General features: G+C 40.1%; 1 protein-coding gene across 1 annotated transcript in view; it reads left to right on the top strand.

Annotated features, from left to right (window-relative positions):
* The window catches only part of LOC126470607 (Hermansky-Pudlak syndrome 3 protein-like), a 172789-nt gene that overhangs the window by 43285 nt on the left and 102663 nt on the right, over nucleotides 1–26841 (top strand). Inside the window, exons 5-6 of the mRNA XM_050098560.1 lie at nucleotides 8199–8482; nucleotides 22691–22856. Coding sequence (XP_049954517.1) covers nucleotides 8199–8482; nucleotides 22691–22856 — 450 coding nt within the window. The remainder of the gene's footprint in view (nucleotides 1–8198; nucleotides 8483–22690; nucleotides 22857–26841) is intronic.

Genomic DNA, 26841 nt, shown 5'->3' with positions numbered 1-26841 from the left:
AAGACTGCTGGCCTCACTCACTGCTAGCAAGCAGAGCTCGCATTGTGCAGCATTGTACACAGAGTTGATCGACTTCCTTTGGTTTGGAGCCAAGTGAACAGTCTCAGCCAGAAGCTCTGTTGATTCTGTGAAGATCATGGCTGCTGATTTCTGGACATATGCTATGGAGTGGAGAGTTGTATTACTCCTCTTGATAGGCCAGGAATGCACCACACATAGGAAGTAGCTACTCAGGTAGCAGAGTATTTGTGAAGTACACATGGTGGTTTTTTAGGCTAAGCAGTAGTTTGAGGTCCTCCGATGAATATGTGCCAGTTGATAAGCAGAGAGCAAAATCAGATTGTGTACAAAGTAGACACACTTTGACTTTCAAAATTTTAACAATAAATTGGCAAAGTATGCGAAGCAAATTTTCTGTTCTTACTGCCCTCCAGGAAAGTTGTTTGCACTAAAATTTAAAATTATTCACAGAACCAAGGGCTGGCTGAAACCAAAGTAGAAAGTCCAAAATATGTAGCAAGGTGTGGAATTATATTGAAAATATAGATTAATTGCCATTGAAGAGGGAGTGTTCATTGCTGTCAGTGAAAATATTATGTCTATTGAGGTCAAAATTAAGTCTGAGTGTGAAGTTATCTGGACATGATTAGAAGGCCATGGTGAACTCAAATCAATTATCAGATGTGTTAACTGGCCATCTAACTCTGCCATAACAATTGTAGAATTATTCAAGGAAAGTCTACACTCAGTAGCACAGAAATAGCCAGAACAATTGGTATTAGTTGACAACAACTCTAATCAACCAAATACAGAGTGGGACATATATGGATTCACTGCAGCTGGTACAAGCAGACAGTGTTGTGAAGTCCTTTTGAACACATTTTCTGAAAACTACCATGAACAACCAGTTAGACAACCCATACACAATGGAAATATTTTAGACCTTGTAACTATAAACAGACCTGAAATTATTGGCAGTGTCAGTATAGAAACAGGGACTAGTGATCATAATGTCATCATTGTGTTGATGGCTGGAAGAGTATTTACGCTAGAAAAAGTAGATAAGCAGTTGTTAGCATCCCACTAAGAGAATGAATGGACATCGTTCACTTCCAGTATGATGGATATAAAGGAACTATGGCCAAAATTTAAACTAATTATAAATCATGTTTTGGAGACACAAGTGGATTAAGGATGGAAACACCCTCCATGATTTAATGATCAAATTCGGAAAATGCTGAGGAAACAGAGACTGCTGTGCTCTTGGATTAAAAAAGAACACAGAAATGTTGAGAGACAAAAGTTAGTAGAAATCTGTGCATCTCTAAAAAGATCAATCCACAAAGCATACAACAATTTCCATCATCATTCTTTAGTGGAAGATCTTGCTGGGAACCCAAGAAAATGCTGGTCATACATAAAATCACTAAGCAAGTCAAAGGGTTCTATCCATTCATTGATCATTCTGGTGTGGCAATGGAGGACAGTAAAAGGAAAGTTGAAGTTTTAAATTTCACATTTAAGAAATCATTCACACAGGAGGATGATACAAGCATACCATTATTTGACTGTCACACAGACTCCCATATGGAGGACATAGTAATAGGCACTTCTGGCATAGAGAAGCAACTGAAAGAGTTGAAAGTGAGTCCCCAGCTCCAGATGGGATCCTAATTTGATTTTACAGAGAATACTCTACGGCTGTGGCCCCTTACTTAGCTTGCATTTATCACAAATCTCTTGCCCAGCGCAAAGTCCCAAGTGACTGGAAAAGTGCACAGGCAAATTCCTGTGTGTAAGAAGGGTAAAAAAACAGACCTGCAAAATTACAGACCAATATCCTTAACATTGGTTTGCTACGGAATTCTTGAACACATTCTTATTTTGAATACATTGAATTTCCATGAGATGGAAGGGCTTTTGTGCACGTATCAACATGGGTTCAGAAAGTATCGCTCATGCAAAAGTCAGTTTGCCATTTTCTCACATGATATCATACATACCATGTATGCATGGCAGCACGCAATTTCCATATTCCTAGACTTCCAGAAACTATTTGACTTGGTGCCTCGCTGCAGACTGTTAACAAAATTACAAGCATATGGTATATGTTTCCAGATATGTGAGTGGCTCAAAGTCTTTTTGAGTTGTAGAACCCAATACATTGTCCTCAATGGGGAGGGTTCATCACATACAACAGTATTGTCTTGAGCACCCCCATGGAAGTTTGATGAGACCGCTCTTATGCTCAATGTAGATAAATGATCTGACGGACATGGTGAACAACAATTTATGGTTGTCTGTTGATGACACTGGTGTGTCATTGAGTGACTGTAGGAGGATACAAGATTACTTAGACAGAATTTCTAGTTGGTGTGGTGAATGGCAGCTCACTCTACATGTAGAAAAACAGAAATTAATTTAGATGAGTAGGAAAAAAATCCTGTAATGTTTGAATGCAGCATTAGTAATGTACTGATTGACACAATCATATCAATTAAATAACGAGGCGTAATGTTGCATGGTGATACGCAATGGGATGATGTTGTCAGGTTGGCAGTAGGGAAAGCGAGTGCTCCACTTCATTTTATTGGGAGAATTTTGGGAAACTGTGGCTCTTATACACTACTGGCCGTTAAAATTGCTACACCAAGAAGAAATGCAGATGATAAATGGGTATTTATTGGACAAATATATTATGCTAGAACTGACATGTGATTACATTTTCACGCAATCTAGGTACATAGATCCTGAGAAATCAGTACCCAGAACAACCACCTCTGGCCGTAATAACGGCCTCGATACGTCTGGGCAGTGAGTCAAACAGAGCTTGGATGGCGTGTACAGGTACAGCTGCCCATGCAGCTTCAACACGATACCGCAGTTCATCAAGAGTAGTGACTGGCGTATTGTGATGAGCCAGTTGCTCATCCACCATTGACCAGACGTTTTCAATTGGTGAGAGATCTGGAGAATGTGCTGGCCAGGGCAGCAGTCAAACATTTTCTGTATCCAGAAATGCCCGTACAGAACCTGCAACATGCGGTCGTGCATTATTGTGCTGAAATGTAGGGTTTAGCAGGGATCGAATGAAGGGTAGAGCCACGGGTCGTAACACATCTGAAATGTAACGTCCACTGTTCAAAGTGCCGTCAGTGCGAACAAGAGGTGACCGAGACATGTAACCAATGGCACCCCATACCATCACGCTGGGTGAAACACCAGTATGCGATGATGAATACACACTTCCAATCTGCGTTCACCACGATGTCGCCAAATGCGGGTGAGACCATCATGATGGTGTAAACAGAAGCTGGATTCATCCAAAAAAATTACGTTTTGCATTCGTGCACCCATTTTCATCATTGAGTACACCATTGCAGGCGCTCCTGTTTGTGATGCAGTGTTAAGGGTAACCGCAGCCTTGGTCTCTGAGCTGATAGTCCATGCTGCTGCAAACGTTGTCGAACTGTTCGTGCAGATGGTTGTTGTCTTGCAAACGTCCCCATCTGTTGACTCAGGGATCGAGACATGGCTGCACGATCTGTTACAGCCATGCGGATAAGATGCCTGTCATCTCGACTGCTAGTGATATGAGGCCGTTGGGACCCAGCACGGCATTCCGTATTACCCTCCTGAACCCACTGATTTCATATACTGCTAACAGTCATTGGATCTCGACCAACGCGAGCAGCAATGTCGCGATACGATAAACCACAATCGCGATAGGCTACTATCTGACCTTTATCAAAGTCGGAAATGTGATGGTAGGCATTTCTCCCCCTCACACGAGGCATCACAACAACGTTTCACCAGGCAACGCCAGCCAACTGCTGTTTGTGTATGAGAAATCGGTTGGAAGCTCTCCTCATGTCAGCACGTTGTGGGTGTCGCCACCAGCGCCAACCTTGTGTGAATGCTCTGAAAAGCTAATCATTTTCATATCACAGCATCTTCTTACTGTCGGTTAAATTTCGCGTCTGTAGCACGTCATCTTCGTGGTGTAGCAATTTTAATGGCCAGTAGTGTATGTATAAAGGAGATGTATTGAACACTAGTGTGACCCATTCTTGTGTACTGCTTAAGTGTTTGGGGTCCCTACCAAGTTGGATGAAGAGAAGACATCGAAGGCAATTCAGTGGTGTGCTGCTACGTTTGTTACTGGTACATTCAATCAGCACTTAAGTATTATGGTGATGCTTCATGAACTCAGTTGGGAATCTATTGAGGAAAGACAACACTTTTCATGATGTGCTATTGCAGAAATTTTGAGAACCGGCATTTGAGGCTGACTGAAGATCGATTATACTGCCACCAACATACATTTTGCATAAGGATCGTGAAGATAAGATGAGAGAAATTAGAACTCATTCAGAGGCATATAGACAGTCATTTTTCCCTCGCTATATTTGTGAGTGGAACAGGAAAGGAAATATCGTATGTGGTACCCTCTGCCATGTGTCCATGTAGTGGATTGCAAAGTGTGTATAGATGTAACGGTCATTTCTGTGGATTTTACACTGATACGTTGGTGTCTCATACAGCTATTGTTGTATGCGTTGGATGGAGAGTCGCATAATCTGAAAAATCCCTCATATGCCCCCCTCCCCCCCCCCCCCCCCCCCCCCACACACACACACACAGCCACATACCTGGGTAGCAGCATCCGTAGTCCTCATTTGACCCATTTAGGGCATCCCAACAGGTCTCAATCCTATGCTGCAAGGACACTCAAAGTCTCTGTTTTGAGCCTTCTATTCTATTGCGAAATAATAATTTTGTCCAGTCAGTTGCAGCATCCTGGGATTTTCTGAGGCAGCTGTTGAAGGTAGCTTTGGAGGATGGCAGGGGCACTTGAAGTACTGAAAGGTGACTGTTGGCATTTGTGCAGGTGAAATGATGTACCTAAAACTAGAACTTTTATCTGTGATGTAGTGGAGTTTGCAAGTAGTGTGTGATCAACATCACTATGATATTTTCTGCCTTTTAGAGTGTAAAACAGATCTTATGAGTGCAGAATGGCATAGATGTCGACAGTGATTTATGTGCTCACCAAACACTCACTTTATACTTAAAAGCATACTTGTGGCTTAAGCCGTAAAGATTATTTACTCATGAATGACAATATTGACTTGGTTTCTTTTATCTTCAGTAAAATCTTAGTCAAGCCACCTCTGGGTGGTTGTAGCTATGAAAATAGGTATTTAACAAATGCACATAACTTCAAAAGGCAAATATGTGAGGCCCACCTAAGTAGTTAATTTATGCAACAAGAGAAAGCTCTCTGGTATTAACTAAGATACTTCTACACCTGTACCCTGAAAATCACCTTACAATATACGACAGAGAGTTGCTTCTGGTACCACTAGCTTCTGCCCCCCCCCCTCCCCATTCCCTGTTCCATTCACAGATGGTGAGTGGGAAGAGTGTTTGTCAGTAAGCCTCTGTATTAGCTCCAAGTTCTCTGATTTTTCATTGTGGTCATTCTGTGAGCAGTATGTGGGAGGAAGTAATATATCTTCCTGGAACATAATATCTCACAATTTCAATAGTGAACCTCTCTTCTGTGATGCACAGCTTTTCTCTTTTAATGTGTGCCACTGGAAAAAAAGGGAAAAGGGAAAAAAAAGTTTTGGCATGAACGCGACTCGAACCTCAGCAACTTTGTAATATCATTCCGCACAGAATTGCCTCATCTCACTGAGCTAATGAAACAACTCCAGCACAGCACAGAATCCATGCTACCTGTTCTTGGCCACATTGCATGCAGTTACGGCGTTGCCAGAGCCTCATTTTTTAAAATCACATTTCTGTTAAACCTGTTGGCAGGGCTAGGTTTTTCTAGCTACACTGTTGTCTTGAGCTGGGATGAGGAATCACATGCCCACACTTCTTTGGCATAGTCCTGAAATTACCTTTACATGTGTCGATTTTGTCCTATTAAGAGCAACATATTGAATTCCATCTACAAGGAAGCCTTGAATCCAATCAAAATCTCATCCAGTACTTGGTAAACTCGTAATTTGTTCACTAGATGACAGTGCAGAACTGTATGAACTGCCTTTCTGAAGGCCAGGGAAACAGCATCATTATGGATACCTATGGCACTCTGGATCTCATGAATGATGAACAGAGCTAGTTGATCTCTGTTCTTTCACGTAACACAGATAGCTCATCATGTCCCATTTATTTTCCGTATCCTGAATACTTTCTTCAATATTTGTCATTCTAGCATTCAAATGATGATAGGAGTGTGGAACCATATTACAATTTGTCCACAGTGAAACAATTTTGGAAGATAAAATTCATTATTTTGTCCTTCCTTGTGTCATCTTTCTTTTTTGTGCCAGTATCACCACTGAACGATTCTGCATGTTATTTTGATCTGTTTAAAGAATTCATGTAAGAGCATAAGTTCTTAAATATGTGGGAAAGTTCTGGTAGAATGTAAATAATTGGGGCTAAAGGAGACCACCCTACATTCACACACACAGAAAAAAACTAGCTAGCTTTCAGAAGAAATTCTTTATTGAGCTAGAGAGAGAGAGATTTTTGTGTGTGTGTGTGTGTGTGTGTGTGTGTGTGTGTGTGTGTGTGTGTGTGTGTGTGTGTGTGTGGAGGGCAGGGGGGGGGGGGGGTGGCGCCATGCGCGTGCATGCATGGGTGTATATATAAACAAACAAAAGCACACACACACACACACACACACACACACACACACACACACACACACACACACACACACACACCTGTGTTCTTACATATTGCCAGCTGGATGCACAATGCCAGGATTGAATTGTGGCAGTTGGACTAGTGTTGGCTTAATAGAGATGGGAGAGGCAGGAAGAGGGATTGGGGTGGGTTGCTATTGGCTTGGGGTGAGGTATCAGGTTTGCTAGCTAGGAATCCAGTGAGAGAGGTGACAGGTGCATGGGTACTATAGCTGGTAGGATGCAGCGCACGTGGAAGGTAATGTGGTTTGTGAAGGAGTGGCAAGACAGAGGATGTGTTGCCATCTGCATAATTCAGAAAAGCTGGTGGTGGAATGAAGCCTCCAGGTGGTCCAGACTGTGAAGCAGCCATTGAAATCAAGCATGTTGTGCTCAGCTGCATGTTGTACAACTGAGTGGTCAACTTTGTTCCTGGCCACAGTTTGGCAGCAGCCATTCACTCTGGCGGACAGCTAGTGGGTTGTCACACCAGCATAAAAAGTTCTACAGTGATTGCAGCAGAGTTGGTACATGACATGGTTGCTGGCAGGGCACTGGTGGTCCTGCCTCTGATGGGATAGGATAAGCCTGTGCCAGGAACAGAGTAGGAAGTGCTGGGTGGGTGGATTGGACATATCTTGCACCTGTGTCTTCCACAGGGATGTAATCCCTGTGACCTTGTGTAGGGTGTGTGTGTATGTGAAGGAATACCACTTTAGGAGTGGTGAAAGGGATCTTTGGTAGGATGTTCCTCATTTCCGGACATGATGATAGGTAATCAATCCCTGGTGAAGGATATGATTCAGCTTTTCCAGTCCAGGGAGTGCTCCCTTGTGTCTGGTTCTTGGTGGTGTTTTTATTTGAGCTTTTATGTATTTATTCTTTATGGCTGTGTTGCTGAGTAATTAATTATTTGAGAAATTAATCAGATTTATCAAAGCTGTTGGTAGAATTAACATGAAGATACTTCTGTTGACAATAAGTTATCAACATTGTGCATTTACATTCTGTTTTGTTTCACATGCATAAAATCAGACTACTACTCAGTGAAAGCTACAAAACATACCTGCAGTATGATCTTTGATGTTGTTAAAGCTTTAATGATGCCTAAAATTGTTTATATTTAATTTTCTGGTATAATGACTCAAAGTAAATTTAACTTGTATGTACAGTCATACATAGTATGTTCTGTTGTCCGGGATAGTGAAACTTTGAGAATTTGTATAATTACTTAATTATATGTCTTTGCATACTTGTTAGGTAAGACAGCTCTCTTCTCAAGTGATAGCACCCAAATGACTGGTTATTTTCTGTAAAATACACTCTTCTGCTTTGAAAAAAAAATCAATGTTAAGACAGCTCTCTTCTCAAGTGATAGCACCCAAATGACTGGTTATTTTCTGTAAAATACACTCTTCTGCTTTGAAAAAAAAATCAATGTTAAGACAATTAGATATTCAGTTAGTTTTATTCTGTCTCCATTTTCAGGGACCAAGAAAGAAACAGATTCTGAAATTAACTGGGATTCCCTGCTGGAAGCAGAATTCAATAAAAATTTAGCAAAAGGCAGAGATGCTTTTGAAGACAACTGGGTTGAGAAGCTCCACAATAATTCATTTCCTCTTACTATCCACCTGCCAGGAATAACAACTCAGCAGGGTCATTGTTCAACAAATACTTCAACAAATGATGGCACACCATATAGAAACATGCCATTTAAAGTAGCTCCTTTGGAAATGACAATTAATGTGAAGTGTTCATCACCATCTGAGGTATGTGAAAAATAAAATATTATTCTCGGCTATTATGCAGACACTATATCGTGGCAGTTTTATGAACTGTGGTTGCGCAAGATACTGGTAGAGGTCAAGCCTAAACTACCTCTGCCAACTGCAGCAAACAGTTGCACTGTAGCCATCGCCAAATTCTTTGTGTATTCCAGTTTAGTTTGTCTTGTGAATTGCTTGTTTTTTTGGTGTATGGCGGGATTCAAATGCAACTCTCACCACAACACAAGGAATTAGCAATCCCTATGACCATTAGTATGTCAGTTCTGCTTTTAAGGAAGCACAGAATGCAGATGTAGGCTGGCAGCCGTGCGAGAGAGAGGCAGTCTAACTCATTTGTTTATGGTCGTGGTCGACTGTGTCCCAATATACTATCTGCATAATACTGATGCAAGTAAATTTTTTTTTGGAATGTTGTTCATGAATTTTGTAGTGATAATGAGAGAATATAAGTGAAAGATAGAGGAACACTATGTGATCAAAAGTATCCAGACACCTGGCTGAAACTGACTTACAAGTTTGTGGTGTCCTCCATCAGTAATGTTGGAATTCAGTATGGTGTTGGCCCACCCTTAGCCTTGATGACAATTTGCACTCTCGCATGCATATGTTCAATCAGGTGCTGGAAGGTTTCTTGGGGAATGACAGCCCATTCTTCATGGAGAGCTGCACTGTGGAGAGGTACTGATGTCGTTCGGTGAGGTCTGGCATAAAGTTGGTATTCCAGAACATCCCAAAGGTGTTCTATAGGATTCAGTTCAGGATTATGTGCTGGGCAGTCGATTATAGGGAAGTTATTGTTGTGTAACCACTCCGCCACAGGCCGTGCATTATGAACAGGTGCTCGAACGTGTTGAAAGATGCAGTCGCCATCCCCTAATTGCTCTTCAATAGTGGGAAGCAAGAAGGTGCTTAAAACATCAATGTAGGCCTGTGCTGTGATAGTGCCACGCAAAACAACAAGGAGTACAAGCCCTCCCCCCCCCCCTTCCCCCCCCCCCCTCCCCCATGAAAAGCACAACCACAACATAACACCACTGCCTCCGAATTTTACTGTTGGCACCACATACACTGGCAGATGACATTCACTGGCATTTGCCATACACACACCCTGCTATCAGATGGCCACATTGTGTGCCGTGATTTGTCACTCCACACAATGTTTTTCCACTGTTCAGTCATCCAGGGTTTACACTCCTCACAACAAGCGAGGTGTCATTTGGTATTTACTGGCATGATGTGTGGCATATGAACAGGTGCTTTACTGCGAAATCCAAGTTTTCTCACCCCCTGCCTAGCTGTAATAGTATTTGCAGTGGATCCTGATGCAGTTTGGAATTTCTGTGTGATGGTCTGGATAGATGTCTGCCTATTACACATTACGACCCTCTTCAACTGTCGGCGGTCTCTGTCAGTCAACAGACAAGGTTGGCCTGTACACTTTTGTGCTGTATGTGTCCCTTCACATTTCCATTTCACTATCACATTAGAAACAGTGGACCTAGGGATATTTAGGAGTGTGGAAATCTCGCATACAGACTTATGACACAAGTGACACCCAATCACCTGACTACGTCCGAAGTCCATGAGTTTCACAGAGCTCCCCATTCTGCTCTCTCATGATGTCTAATGACTACTGAGGTCGCTGATATGGAGTACCTAGCAGTAGGTGTCAGCAGAATCCACCTAATATGAAAAACATATGTTTTTGGAGGTGTCCGGATACTTTTGATCACATGGTGTATATTTTTCTACAGATATTAAAGGAAAATAGATAAACATGTTTTGAGTTACTTACAAGTATAAGTAATATATAATTATTTCTCATGTTTCTGGAACCAAGCATTCCTTCTTTTGTGGTGGAGAGTTAGATAGAGAAAGGGGAAGAGTAAAAACTTAAAAGAATTTGCAGGGAATCTCACTCAAAACTCTGGGTTGAGGTTAAGAAAGTGGAATAAGCAGTTCTGTAAATTAGTTATACAGAAAACAGATGAAATTAGAAAACCATTAAACTCTTAAGAAATATTGCGAATGAACTGTGAAGATGAGGATTGTTGTGGTACTGCTATGTAAAGTTTGAGGTACTACAGCTTCTCCAGTGGTAGTAAATGTTTGCCGTTAGTTGTGGTGCTAGTCCATGGAGGTATGCAAGCCTACACACGCAGTTTACAATCATGAGTAATTGAATTAAAGGTAGGTGTGGTGTCTGGTGTGTTACCTATGATGGAGTAAACACTTCACAAATATCCAGTTAGATCTTGATAAGGTTCCAGAGTGCCTCAAATGTTGATAACTTGTGTTAAATGTTTGGAAATATAAAATTTTGCACTTCACAGAATACAGAAATGTATCATCATTTGACTATAATATCAATGAGTCACATGAAGAATCAGTTAACTTATAAAAATAATGTGATGAATGTTTCTGGAACCAAGCATTCCTTCTTTTGTGGTAGAGAGTAAATAAATATAAATAAATAAATAAATATAAATAAAGTGTAACAGCTTGTGGGGACGTGAAATGGAATGATCTAGTGGGCTTAGTCATAGGTAAAACAGTGGCAGACTCAGTTCATTGGTAGGATACTGCAAAAAATGCTGTCACTCTACAAAAGGTACACGTTACAGAACACTCATGCATCCCATCGTGGAAAACTGCCAAAGTGTGTGTGATGCATACAGACTAAAACAAACAGGGAATATTAAATGTATGCAAAAAAGTTCAGCAAGTAGGGTCACAGGTGTGTCTGACTCTCAAGAGAGAATCCCAAAATGCTTAAAAATGTGAAATGGCAGTTAGATGTGAAGTATCCTGTGAAAGCCTGCATACAAAGCTTCGAGATCCAGTATTAAGGAAAGAATGTAAGCATATTCTATGATACTCTATGTCTCCCTCACAAATGGACCAGAATGACAAGATTAGACTGATCACGGCTCATAAGGGCTTGTTTAGTCATCCTCCCATGTTCCTTATGCAAGTGGAATGGGAAGAAACCCTATATGTGGTACGATGGGTAGTACTCCCTGCCAAATGATTCACACAGAGGACTTGAATGTGTCAAACTTTTTATTGGATACCAGTGTGACAGCCAAGTACAGGACAGGCAAAACACACAATACCACCACATTTGATCACTGCTAGAATGTAGGAGGGGGTGCACGGGAGTGTGCAGACACTAGCATTTTCTGTTACTATTGTATCAAGGGTGTTCTTTGTACAAGGTCTATTCAAAAAATTCTTTAACTTTGTCCACAAAATTGTTTGCACTTACCTTTTACTTATTGGTCACAGTCTCCTTTGAAATACTCTCCTGCCTCATTGATGCACTGCTCCCAACGCCATTTCCACTTCCACAAGCAGTCTTGGTATACCTCTTGCTGGATCACGTGAAGTGTTATCTGTGAATTTTCTTTTATCTCGTCTGTCATTGCAAACCTTCATCCTTTCAACAGGTTTTTCAACTTTGAAAATATAAAAAAAAGTCCACAGGGGCCAGGTCTGGAGAGCACGGAGTATGAGGCAGCACAATGATTTCGTTTTTATGTACAATAGTCACGCATCAACAAGGGTGAAAGTGCTGTTGCATTATCGTGATGCAAGAGCCATGAATTGTCTCACCAAATTTCAGGCCATTTGCTTCTCACATTTTCTCGCAGACGTCCCACTGTATCCTGATAGTATCATCGATTAACAGTTTGTCTCTGTGATGCGAATACATGATGAACTACTCCTTCAAAGTCAAAAAAAACTGTCAGCATGGCTTTGACATTTGATCTGACCTAGTGAGCTTTTCTTGGTCTTGGAGAACCTTTCCTGATCCATTTTGGAGACTGAACCTTGCTCTCAACATCATAACTGTAGACCCGTGTCACAATATTCTTGGGAAATTATGCAGATTCCTTGGTGCGGTGGCGGTTTCAACACCATTGTCCAGTCTAGATGAATTGAATCTGTACAGAGCAGTGCACTCCCAACCAAATATACCACATGCACATTTTCACTGCCGAAATAGTGGCCTCACGCTTTTTTCTGTGTCGCCTTCTTACACCCCTTTCTGAGTTGCAGGTAGGGCCCAGTACTGTGAAGCTCAGATTCCTTGTACAACACAAACATAGCAGCAGTATACATGAGCCTATCATCCATCCCCAATTCCCACAAGAACACTCCCTCCACTTACAGTAGTTTATCATTTTACTGCGTGCAATAAGAGACTCCAGTTGGCTTGCTGATTCTACATCCAGTTTTACCCAACAAAGCAATTTTTTTTACGGTGTAGTAAACTCTGAAGAAAAGCAAATGACGTCTTCTGCACAAGAAGAACGGGGAAGAAGTGTCAAATTTCAAGGTCGAAAAGAATGTTCTCAACTTTTTATCCCCCAGCCCTATAGGCTAATGGCCCAAAGCTACACTTTACTTAACAAATCTCAGAAATATAGATTTCAGAACACATTTTGCTCAAATTTAATTTTTGTTGAAACTTAATGCAGTAAATTCATTAATACTTGAGATTTATTAAGCAAAATGTTGTAAATGATATTAAGGTTGAATAAAACTGTTTAAAAGTTTATACCATGTTTTGCCACTTCAAGGAGTATTAATGGGACACTGTTTGTTTTTGTTGGTATCCTACTCAGTAGTTCTGATTTTTGTTTTCTCTTTCAGATGTGTAATTTTTAGGTTCAACCCAACATTTTTGGAATATGACATGTCTTGTGAAAGCTTTCTGGCATTATACTCCACAACTTCTTAGTTTCCCTAGATTTGTTCTTATGAGGGGATAATTTTTAGATCGTTGAATCAAAGATGTGACATTCATATTCAGTTATATTCCATTTGGAATGGAATATTTTCCAAAAATTGAATACTTTAGGCATTATTCTAATTGTCACTTTTTGCAGTTTGAAGATTTTAATTGCATTACTTGACTGATGTAACATTTCTATTCCGTAGTTCATGATAAGTTAAAATATGAGAAATACACCATTCACATAACATCATATGCTGCTAGTGGTTTAATGTTTTGAGAATAAATATGGCTGAATTTAGTTTGCTAGGTGTGGTAGCAATGTGGTGTTCCCACAGTAAGTGGTGAGTCCTAATAATTTTGTGTTTTGAACTACATTTATACCCAGTACTTGTTAAGTGTTGAAAGGGTTCTTGATTCACTTTGTAGGAAGTACCAGAAACTAGTTATATGTGGTGACTTCATTATAAATTTTGTATATGATGGTGCAAGAAAAAGGATGTTGGTAGATCTCCTAAATTCATATCATCTGATGCAGACTGTATTTTTTTCAGCTAGGGTGCAGGTGAACAGTAGCACAGCCACAGACAATATTTTTATTCATTCTTCATTATTGTATGGGCATTCTGTTAGTAAAAGCATGAATGGCCTTTCAGACCATGGTGCACAAATTTTAACACTAAAAGGCTTTTGTACTCAAACCAATGTCATATTTAATTACAAACTATGTAAGAAAGTTAATCCAACAGCAATAGAGAGTTTTTTAAACCTTGTCGAGGAACAAGAGTGGCAGGATGTTTATAGTGCCAATAACATAGATGATAAATATAATGATTTCCTTAACACATTTATCATGCTCTTTGAGAGTTGCTTTCCATAAAAACATTCTAAATGGGGTACTAGCAGTTATAGGCAGCCTGGGTGGCTGACTGGTGGGATAAGGATATCTTGTAGAACAAAGCGGAAATTATATCAAAATGTTAGAAGTAGTCACAATCAAGCTACAGTAGCCCATTACAAACAGTATTGGAAGGTGCTTAAAAATGTTGTTAGGAATGCAAAGAGTTTATGGTATGCAAAAAAAATAGTTAATTCACATGATAAAATTAAAACCATATGGTCAGTTGTGAAGGAAGTGTCTGGTCAGCAGCACAAGGTCGATGATATAAAGTCAGTTTACAGTAAAAATATTTCTGTTACTGATAAATCAGATATATGTACAGTATTTAACAATCATTTTCTGAGCATTGCTGGTGAATTAAATAAAAATGTAGTTTCTACAGGAAATCATATAACTTTCGTGGCAAATGCCTTTCCGAGGTTGATGTCTGAAATACTCCTCTGTGATACAGACAAGAGGGAGATTGAGTCAATGATTAAATCACTGAAGATTAAGGACTCTCATGGTTATGATGGAGTGTCTAGCAGAATATTAAAGTACTGTGCTACACATGTTAGCCCTGTATTTAGCCATATTTGTGATTTTTCCTTTAGGTATGGTCAGTTTCCTGAGTGATTAAAGTACTCAGTAGTAAAGCTGCTTTATAAAAAGGGAGAAAGGGATAATGTAGATAATTTTAGACCTATTTCTATGCCATCAGTGTTTGCAAAAGTTATTGAAAAGGCTGTGTGTGTAAGGATAGTTGATTATTTTATATCACACGATTTGCTATCAAATGTACAGTTCGGCTTTAGAAGTTGTTTAACAACTGAAAATGCTGTATTCTCTTTTCTCTGTGAGACACTGGATGGGCCAAACAAAAGGTTGTGAACGCTTGGCATATTTTTTTATTTAACTAAGCCATATGATTGTGTTGATCACAAAATATTGCTCCAGAAGTTGGACCATTACGGAATACAGGGAGTAGCTCACAATTGGTCCAAATGGTGCAGTTCATGGCTTGTAGAAAATAAGCTAACACCAAATCACAGCAAGACTCAGTTTTTACAGTTTCTAACACACAATTCAATAAAAAACTGACATTTTAATTTCACAGAATGGGCATATGATTAGCGAAACTGAACAGTTCAAATTTGTAGGTGTTCAGATAGATAGTAAGCTGTTGTGGAAAGCCCACATTCAGGATCTTGTTCAAAGACTTAGTACTGCTATTTTTACTATTCGAACGGTATCAGAAGTGAGTGATTGTTCGACATGAAAATTAGTCTACTTTGCTTATTTTCATTCGCTTATGTCGTATGGTATTATATTTTGGGGTAACTCTTCCCATTATAAAAGGATATTTTTGGCTCAGGAACGGGCGGGTCGGGTAATAAGTGGTGTAAGTTCATGAACCTCTTGTCGACCCCTGTTCACGAGTCTGGGTATTTTGACATTGGCCTCTCAATATATTCTGTACTGTCATTTCTTGTTAACAATATTAGCTTATTCCCAAGAATAAACAGCTTTCACTCTGTTAAACCTTGGCAGAAATCAAACGTGCATTTGGAGCGGACTTCCTTAACTCTTGTGCAAAAAGGTGTGCGTTACACTGCTACATCCATTTTCGATAAGCTACCACTCAAATTCAAAAATCTTAGCAGTAATCCACGCGCTTTCAAATCAAAACTGAAGGGTTTCCTCATGGGTCACTCCTTCTATTCTGTTGAGGTGTTCATTGAAAAATTAAGCTGATTCTTATTGTATTGTTGATTGTGTTTACTTAAACTTATGGAGTGACTTTTTTGGGTTCTTGAACATTTATTTTCATCTGTCATTACTTTTATGTTGTAATTTCATTTATTGACATGTTACATGACCTTGGAGATTTGCTCCTCAATTAGGTCCTATGGAACTCGATGTGTAAATATAAATATATAAAAACCACCAGTGATGATTCTCTTATCTCATTTGTGAAAAACTCTTCACATCCTGCAAGGCAAAGGTCTTTCTGGTCATGACTCATGATGCATTCCAAGATGCTGTGTCAGGATTTCATGACTTGATCCAACTGAAATGTTACATTGTTCTGCAATCCCTCTGACGGTCATTCTTCGATTGCCATGCACAGTTTCATTGACTTTCCTGAAATGAGCATCATTGGTAGACGTGGCAGGGTATCCTGAAAGAGGGGCATCTTTAACTTCTGTCCAGCCACCTTTAAACTGTGTAAACCATTTGTAACACCAAGTACAGCTTAAGTACTCATCACCATAGGCTTTCTGCGCCATATGGTGTATCTCTGCACAGGTTTTCTTGAGTTTCACCCAATATTTAATGCAGACACGTTGCCCCTCTAACTCTGCCATCTCGAAATTCACAGACTGTGCGACACAATGTTCTACTCAATATAGCACTGAGCAGTAACTAACCAACATACAACAATGAAACTTTCTGCAGTTACACATTAAAAACAGGCATGTGCAGGAATGCCAACCGCATGTCGCTCCAGCACACCATAGGTGTGAAATTACTAATGTTTCAGACTCTTTTGAACAGACCTCGTATATCTTGATTTGGAGAAATCTGCTGCTAGAATCAACACATGCAAGCAATAACCTCACTGCCATAGATAGTAACAGTTGATAGCTAAGCCATAGTGAAGCTGCTCACTTGCCAGTTTCGTGCTGGGCAAAAACCATTCAGAAAAGCTCCTTACTATGGGGTACATACGTCAATGTCCCACTGCTGTCTACACATCATCTTTCACATAGAGTAGAATGGTCACAGAAACACTGCCATTGGATGCTTGAACCATGTTTATTAATGACCTTGCAGACAATATTGGTAATTACCTCAGATTTTTCTCAGATGATGTGATTATCTATAACGAACTGCTGTCTGAAAAAAACAGCAAAAATATTCAGTCAGGTCTCGATAAGATTTCAAAGTGTTACAAAGGTTGGCGACATACTTTAAATGTTCAGAAATGCAAATCTGTGCATTCCACAAAGTGTAAAATGTGGCGTCCTATGACTACATTATCAATGAGTCACAGTTGCAGTCAATCCTCTCATAAAAGTACCTAGTTGCAATAATTTGTGAAGATGCAAATTGGAATGATCTCTTAGTCTCAGTCATAGGTAAAACAGGTTGCAGACTTTGGTTCACTTGTAGAGTACTACAGAAATGCAATCACTCTACATAGGAAAACGCGTACAGAACACTCATATGATCTATCCTAGAATATTGCTCAAATGTGTTGGACCTCTATGAAATAGGACCAATTAGAGATATTGAACATATAAAAAGAAGGACAGCACAAATAGTCAAACTTTTGTTTGATCCATGGGGGTACATCACAGAGATATTGGAAAACTGAACTGACAGGTAAGATGACACATACTAGCCTGTGAAAGCCTACTTATAAAGTGTGTAGAGCCAGCTGTAAGTGAGGAATCTATGAATATACTAGAAACCTCTAAGAATCACTCCCATAGGAATCGTGAAGACAAGAGTGGACTAATTACAGCATGCACAGAAGTGTGTAAGCAGTCATTCTTCCCTCGCTCCATACGTGAATGGAGTGAGAAGAAGACGTAATTGGTACAAAGGGAAGTATGCTCTGTCAGGAATTTCACAGTGGTGTACAGAGTATGGATATTGGTATAGAATCAAATTCTATTGTTTTTGTATCTAAATCCGGTGGCAATACTAGCATTATAACTGACTTAGGTAGCATAGTATGTATCACAGTCCGCACTATATTTTAGTTACTCTTATGTTTTGCTGTAACCATAATATATTTCCATTACTTGATGCAGAAATATTTCCATAGTATAGTCTGACAACCATTCAGATTTGGCACAGCTTTGAGATATAGAAAGGTCTTGATCACACAATCCTTTCTTTAGCGTTATGTGTTTTAAAATTTTGTCGTCAGACTGAAGCTGTGGAATGAAGTGTACAATAAATTAATGATAGAAAATATAGGTAAGTGTGCAACTAAGTATTGCAATATACAGAGATTTCAGATAGTATTGTACTTACATAAAAATCAAACTTTAATGCAAAGCTCATGAAAGTGAGCACATAGACTGAATACAATACAAATCTTATCTCGCGTAGGCATATTTGACAGTGCCAAGTATTTGAATAGAACCAGTGTCAAACTGAGAGTGGCAGTTGAACTATCAAAGAGGTAAACAAAGACCAGTAGGTAGTGCTAGCATTGATCATAGAAAGCAGATCAAAGAGTAACTTTACAAACTAATATACACTAAAATTAAGTGCATGTCAGCACCTCATGAACAAATTTGACAAAAACATTTATGGTAGGCCTACTTTTATGGAAGAAAAACTCATACCAACAGCATGAAAGGTGCATTGTTAGGTAACATCATAAAAAATGGAAGAAAATTGCTATAACTTGTATGGTACAATATAAACATAGAACAAATATGAGTAATAAAGAAATATTTTAATATTTTATTTCAAGTTTTTGACACTCATCGAGGCTTCCCTAAATGGTTATATTCTATGTCATCCAGTGGTTGTTTGACTAGTGTAATGATTACAGTTGGTCATACTCATGTAACATTTCTTTTTGTGATGGTTGTAAACTGATAACAGCTGGAAAATTACACAGTCTAATACTAAGTTATCATCATCATCATCATCATCATCATTTAAGACTGATTATGCCTTTCAGCGTTCAGTCTGGAGCATAGCCCCCCTTATACAATTCCTCCATGATCCCCTATTCAGTGCTAACATTGGTGCCTCTTCTGATGTTATACCTATTACTTCAAAATCATTCTTAATCGAATCCAGGTACCTTCTCCTTGGTCTGCCCCGACTCCTCCTACCCTCTACTGCTGAACCCATGAGTCTCTTGGGTAACCTTGCTTCTCCCATGCGTGTAACATGACCCCACCATCTAAGCCTGTTCGCCCTGACTGCTACATCTATAGAGTTCATTCCCAGTTTTTCTTTGATTTCCTCATTGTGGACACCCTCCTGCCATTGTTCCCATCTACTAGTACCTGCAATCATCCTAGCTACTTTCATATCCGTAACCTCAACCTTGTTGATAAGGTAACCTGAATCCACCCAGCTTTCGCTCCCATACAACAAAGTTGGTCGAAAGATTGAACGGTGCACAGATAACTTAGTCTTGGTACTGACTTCCTTCTTGCAGAAGAGAGTAGATCGTAGCTGAGCGCTCACTGCATTAGCTTTGCTACACCTCGCTTCCAGTTCCTTCACTAAGTTGCCATCCTGTGAGAATATGCATCCTAAGTACTTGAAACCGTCCACCTGTTCTAACTTTGTTCCTCCTATTTGGCACTCAATCCGTTTATATTTCTTTCCCACTGACATTACTTTCGTTTTGGAGATGCTAATCTTCATACCATAGTCCTTACATTTCTGATCTAGCTCTGAAATATTACTTTGCGAACTTTCAATCGAATCTGCCATCACAACTAAGTCATCCGCATATGCAAGACTGCTTATTTTGTGTTCACATATCTTAATCTCACCCAGCCAGTCTATTGTTTTCAACATATGATCCATAAATAATATGAACAACAGTGGAGACAGGTTGCAGCCTTGTCTTACCCCTGAAACTACTCTGAACCATGAACTCAATTTACCGTCAACTCTAACTGCTGCCTGCCTATCCATGTAAAGACCTTTAATTGCTTGCAAAAGTTTGCCTCCTATTCCATAATCTTGTAGAACAGACAATAACTTCCTCCTAGGAACCCGGTCATATGCCTTTTCTAGATCTATAAAGCATAGATACAATTCCCTGTTCCACTCATAACACTTCTCCATTATTTGCCGTAAGCTAAAGATCTGGTCCTGACAGCCTCTAAGAGGCCTAAACCCACACTGATTTTCATCCAATTGGTCCTCAACTAATACTCGCACTTTCCTTTCAATAATACCTGAGAAGATTTTACCCACAACGCTGATTAAAGAGATACCTCTGTAGTTGTTACAATCTTTTCTGTTTCCATGTTTAAATATTGGTGTGATTACTGCTTTTGTCCAGTCTGATGGAACCTGTCCCGACTCCCAGGCCATTTCAATTATCCTGTGTAGCCATTTAAGACCTGACATTCCACTGTATTTGATGAGTTCCGACTTAATTTCATCCACCCCAGCCACTTTATTGCACTGCAATCTATTGACCATTTTTTCCACTTCCTCAAATGTGATCCTATTTCCATCATCATTCCTATCCCATTCTACCTCAAAATCTGAAACATTACTGATCGCATTTTCACCTACATTGAACAACTCTTCAAAATATTCCCTCCATCTGCCCAAGGCATCCACAGGATTCACCAGCAGTTTTCCTGACCTGTCCAAAATACTTGTCATTTCCTTCTTACCTCCCTTTCGAAGACTGCTAATTACACTCCAAAATGGTTTTCCAGCAGCTTGACCCATAGTCTCCAACCTGTTTCCAAAGTCTTCCCACGATTTCTTCTTGGATGCTGCAATTATCTGTTTGGCTTTGTTTCTTTCTTCAGCATAACTTTCTCTGTGTACCTGGGTTCTGGTATGTAGCCATTTTTGATACGCCTTCTTTTTCCTTTTACAGGCTGCCTTGACTGTATCATTCCACCAAGCTGTTTGCTTCATCCTACTTTTACACACTACTGTTCCAGGACATTCTTTAGCCACTTCTAGTACTGTGTCCCTGTACCTTGTCCATTCCTTTTCCAATGACTGTAATTGACTACACTCAACTAACTGGTACCTTTCTGAGATCGCTGTTATGTACTTGTGCCTGATTTCCTTATCCTGAAGTTTCTCACTCTTATCCTCCTACATATGGACCTGACCTCCTGCACTTTCGGCCTCACAATCCCAATTTCACTGCAGATTAAATAATGATCAGTGTCATCAAAGAATCCCCTGAATACACGTGTGTCCTCACAGTCTTCCTGAATTCCTGATCTGTTATTATATAGTCAATGACAGATCTGGTTCCCCTGCCTTCCCAAGTATACCGGTGAATGTTCTTATGTTTAAAAAAGGAGTTTGTGATTACTAAGCCCATACTGGCACAGAAATCCAAGAGTTGTTTCCCGTTCCTGTTGGCCTCCATATCCTCTCCAAATTTACCCATAACCTTTTCATACCCTTCTGTTCGATTTCCAATCCTGGCGTTAAAATCACCCATGAGCAGAATACTGTCCTTGTCCTTTACTCTAACAACTACATCACTGAGTGCCTCATAAAAACTATCCATCTTATCTTGATCTGTCCCTTCACAATGCGAATATACTGACACAATCCTAATTTTCTTGGTAGACACTGTCAGATCTATCCACATCAGTCGTTCGTTTACATACCTTATTGCAACTACGCTGGGTTCCATTTCTTTCCTGATGTAAAGCCCTACACCCCATTGTGCTATTCCTGCTTTGACTCCTGACAGGTAGACCTTGTATTCTCCCACTACCTCTTCTTTCTCGTTAAAGAGTACATATTAAAAAAAAAGGGAAAACAACGTAACCTTTTATCATGTAATAGTTCTTTCATTTCAAGTTATTGCCACCAATATGGGCTCACATAAATGATTCTGTTATGTCATTTATTACAAATTCGTCTATTGTAATTTGACTGCATTTTGTGATACCTATGTACATTGTATTTTGTGATGTTTGTGAAGTTATTCCATCACACTTATATTTTATTTATTACTCATATCTGTGTTATGTTTATGTTGTACCATACCAGTTATTAGTCACAATTGTCCCCTGTTTTCATTATTGACTAAAGACTACCTCTGTGACATTTCTTACAATGAAACTTCCTGGCAGATGAAAACTGTGTGCCGGGCCGAGACTCGAACTCGGGACCTTTGCCTTTCGTGGGAAAGTGCTCTACCACTGAGCTACCCAAGCACGACTCACGCCCCGTCCTCACAGCTTTACTTCTGCGAGTACCTCGTCTCCTACCTTCCAAAGTTCCATATCAGCGCACACTCCGCTGTAGAGTGAAAATTTCATTCTAGATTTCTTACAATGTTACGTAATGATGCACTTTTCGTGCTGTTAGTATGAGATTCTCTTTCATAAAAACAGCATAAATATTTTTGTCAAATTCGTTCATGAGGTGCTGACATGTACTTAATTGCAGTGTGTAGAGTCACTCTTTGACTTGCTTTCTGTGGTCAATGTTAACACCAACTACTGGCCTTTGTTTACCTCTTTGATAGTTCAGTCACTACACTCAGTTTGGCACTGATTGTATTTGAATACACTGCACTGTCAAATATGTGTACATGCAATGAGATTTGTATTTTATTCGGTCTATGTGCTCACTTTCATGAGCTTTGTACTAAAGTTTGATTTTTATGTAAGTACAATACTATTTGAAATCTCTGTATATTGCAATACTTAGATACACTCTAATGTTTATTTTCTATCATTAATTTATTGTACACTTCATTCCACAGCTTCAGTCTGACAATGAAATTTTGAAACGCATAACACCTATTATTCAAAGTTGTATTTGACTTGCATTTATTTCTATGGTGTTTCAGGGCCCTTCTGAGGAAACTAGTGTTACAAATCTGCTACAACTTCAGCTGTATTCACCAGAAGCTGGAGATTCAAATATGGGTGTACTTGTTGGTCCTGAAGAATTTCGTTGTTTAGTGGTGAAGCCAATGTACCTCAGACAAGCTAAACCCCTCCAAAACCAAAAATGTGAGTTGTTTTCGATTACTCTTTCAATTTTCCCCCACCTTCCCCAAACATAACATAGATATGAGTAATAAATAAAATATAAGTGTGAAGGAATAACTTCACAACCATCACAAAATGCAATGTACATAAGTATCACAAAATGAAGGTGAGAGAGAGAGAGAGAGAGAGAGAAGAGTGTACGTACCACAAAATGAAGGTGTGTGTGTGTGTGTGTGTGTGTGTGTGTGTGTGTGTGTGTGTGTGTGTGTGTGTGTGTGTGAGAGAGAGAGAGAGAGAGAGAGAGAGAGAGAGAGAGAGAGAGTGTGTGTGTGTGTGTGTGTGTGTGTGTGTGTGTGTGTGTGTGTGGGCGCACGCGCGCATGCAAGTTTTCCACTGTGTATCTGCGTATGAAAGTATTATTTGTGTGGGTGGTGGGACGGAGTGGGAGGGGGTCATTTATGTAACTTCTTATACTTGTTTCCTGTACGATAACCTTTAACTTCACAAATTTGCTGTATGATACTTCTGAGACTTACTATATCGCAGTGCACATTTCTGCATGCATAAATTCTTTGCAAATATTCAGAAAATTAGATCTGGACTTCTGTTCCACATTGGATTGTAAGGTGATTTCTAATTAGTTCTTTAATAGGCCCCATTTTCGGTACAATGAGTGATTTTCTGGGCTACTTTTGTGTGGATCTCATTCTTTTCTGTAATTATTTCAACATGTACATCATTGGACAAGCCCAACAGGACAGACATCACACATATGTACAGTATATCTGTATGCGTGACTACCTTGACAACTTCAGTACAAGTGCACAACAGGGTCTGTGCCTCTTGTGAGGATACATGACTTGCTGCAAGCAAGTAGGAGAATGGACAGTGGACTCTACTAGTGTGTGACAAGTTGAGAATTTTGGCTGAACAGGAGCTCTATCCGGATGACCAAGTTGGTTAAGGCAACCGTTCGCATTAAGTAGGAGATCCGGGTTTGAGTCCCGGTCCAGCACAAATTTTCAACTTTCACCGTCAAATTATTTCATTGTCCAGTTGTGGCAGGAGAAGGTCTCTCCTTTGAAACTTAATCAAATGCCCCAAATATCTTTTATAAATTCCTGTGGTTGATTAAATTCCAATGGAGAAGCAATTAAACTTGTAAAGTCAAAGGGGGCGTTGAGCACTAAAAACACTGAGAAGCATAGTCCATTGCCAACTACAGATATACCTCAATGTGTGATAAACACTATTCCATAGGCAACTTCACCAACAACTCTTCCAGATATGGGAGGTGATACAAATAGCACATTTTGACCCTCTATTTAAAATCGCCGCAAGGGTGCGTGGTACCATTTGGCTTCTGAATCACCACCAAAGAGCTGACTAGATGAAATAGGAGAAACAGGAATGCCTGCCAGCACTGCAACTTACCCTTAACCTCGTCAAACATGGCAAAGGGGATGGGGTGGGGTGTTAAATTTAGGAATTGCTGATGGCTCAAGGGAGACAATGTTCTCAACATTTTCTGCCTGACCCAAGGTGTTACCAAACAGCTGGCCATACGACTCAAGTAAAGAGTCCAAATCTTGAAAGAAGACCAAGTGGGGCACTAAATAGACTTTGTTAACAATCTGGAAACAAAAAACGAAAATTGGGTGTAACTCAAAAATATTTTGCGCATGTGATGAATTAACCACTAGCAATGTGATCTATCAATCCACATTTTTATAATGTGCTGAGATGGAGGATTACCCACTCAATGGAATACACTGTTTTCTAGAAGATACATCTTGTCGTAGTGACCATTGCAATGCAGGACAGTGCAAGAGCCTGTACGTGCCTAAGTTAACCAGGTGGACCTTTGCTGAAACTCAATTGGTCACACATTGCCAACCAACGTATGCTGGGATGATGCTTGTGGGGTATCAGTGACAGCCTCTGAGTCCAAGAAAAACACTGGGACATCTGACCCAACCTTCCTGTGGCTTGCCAACTGCCACGAACTGATTCCAAATGGCCTACTATTTGGTAGGTTCCACACATGGCATCTACATATGGGCAGTCCTGTCAAATATGCACCACATGACAATCAGGGCGGGACAACAGACTTGCCCATTGAGTGGAAACAGAAGCAAAAGGAGAGTGACACTGAGAAACATCATGTGTGGGGATCGCAACTCCTTGACTTACTTGTACCTGCCAAGCTCGCTGTGAGTCAGGGTCAGACAAGGAAAATGCCTTAGTTTGGATCTCCGGATCTGGTGCTAAATGGACAATCACATACCTAAGTTGGCACATGAGGTAGCTCACTGGGGACATGCAAACCAACACTTGTGCAAGAGACCTGGCAGGGTGGTGATCCAGGCTCATATTTGTAGTGCTGGTTAAACTGCAACTGTGCCACCACCACATACATTTGATGGCCAGAATACTGCACGAGTAACTGTCAGAGTTCCTCAAAGTTAAGTTTCTTGGGCTCAGTGGAGGGTTTTCAGATTTCACAACCTTGCACTGCTGGACAGTAACAAGGCAGCCTTATCCACTAGATCAACAACACAAATTTTCTATAGTATGGCAAGAACTGGTGCTGTTAATGTCACACCTTTCTGAAGACTCATCGAAACTGACTCATCTGCAGCTGTCTGACTTTCCACCAGCGCCATGTGACAGCAGATCACCCAAATTCTGTATGAGCAGCTGCTGCAGCTGTGCCTGCTGCATTTGATGCTGCTCCAGTTGTGGCTTCTGTAGGTACAGCTGTTCTTGACTGCATTACATAAATGTCAGGTCCATAGTGACCACAAATTAACACTACGAAAAAAGAAAAGTGTTACATGCATAGTAGCATCCTCCATCGCCACTTTTGTATCTGCCCAGGTTTGTCAACACTATGAAACTGTCCTGTTGGCACATGTGTAACTACTCTAGCCAGCAGTGTCTTGACTCAGAAGACAAGGAACTGGCCCTGGAAGAGCAAGAGAGGAAAACAAACTTGGTGTACAGATCAGTCTATGGGGAACAGGGAGTCTGATGCAAGTGACTGAACAACTAGCAAGCAGAACCAAAAGCATAGTGCAATGTGAAGGCTATCAACTAGGTCAATGTCAGAATAAGAACTGACAGGCCCGGCACATCGCCGCTGGCAAATAAACACATGGGTCATCGGTTCTGTCCATCCAATGCTTCATGTGCACCCCCTATGACAGCCTGCCACATGACCCTGCCATGAGACCGATACTGGCTTATGTCCATCCATGTTGATGTCCACTGGCAAGAATGCTGAACAAGATGTGGATGATAAAATGCAGAGATGAATACCAGATCAAAACAACAGATATGAAATTCCTATGCACAGCTAAGAAATTCTCCAAAAGATATTGCATAAGAAATGAAGATATCAGAAATGAACTACACATCTGTTCTGTAGGAGCGAAAATTAATGAACATAAAAATAAATGGTTCAAACATTTGCTAAGTATGGATGAAAATTATCAGTAGTTTAAATCTCTTCAGGAAGATGCAATGTGGGATCTCCCAGACAGAGAGGAATTGTTAAATGGGAATAGGACAGATAATCTATTTTGTGATGGTGATGATGGTATATTGTGAAAAGGGAACAGTTTCAACTTTCTAATTTATTCAGTTCAACTTTCTGATATATTCACTAAGCTATACAGTCTGTTCATAGTTTACTAAGTATACTGTCCACTCCCAAGCCCAGTTGAGAAAGTTGCAGTGGGAGGAGTAACACTTCATTAAAAACCTTGCCTCATCTAGTAATAGTACCATCTGTGGACCCCTTCGGAGGGTTACACAAAGACCTCAATGGCAGGAGAGATGGATTCTGGTATGGCGAAGAAGGTGAAAGAGGTAATCCTACATAATCTAAGAAAGGGATTAAATCCAGAAGCGTCTGTCTCATATTCAGTAGCTTCCTAAATTTCTCAATGCCGAACAAGGCATAAGAGTTAGTGAGTCACTGCTTCAGTGACTGGGAAGGTGG

Source organism: Schistocerca serialis, chromosome 3 (genome assembly GCF_023864345.2).
Source record: "Schistocerca serialis cubense isolate TAMUIC-IGC-003099 chromosome 3, iqSchSeri2.2, whole genome shotgun sequence".
NCBI classification, from domain to species: Eukaryota; Metazoa; Arthropoda; class Insecta; order Orthoptera; family Acrididae; genus Schistocerca; species Schistocerca serialis.
Note: the sequence above shows the minus strand (reverse complement) of the source record. Positions and strands in the feature narration are given on the sequence as shown.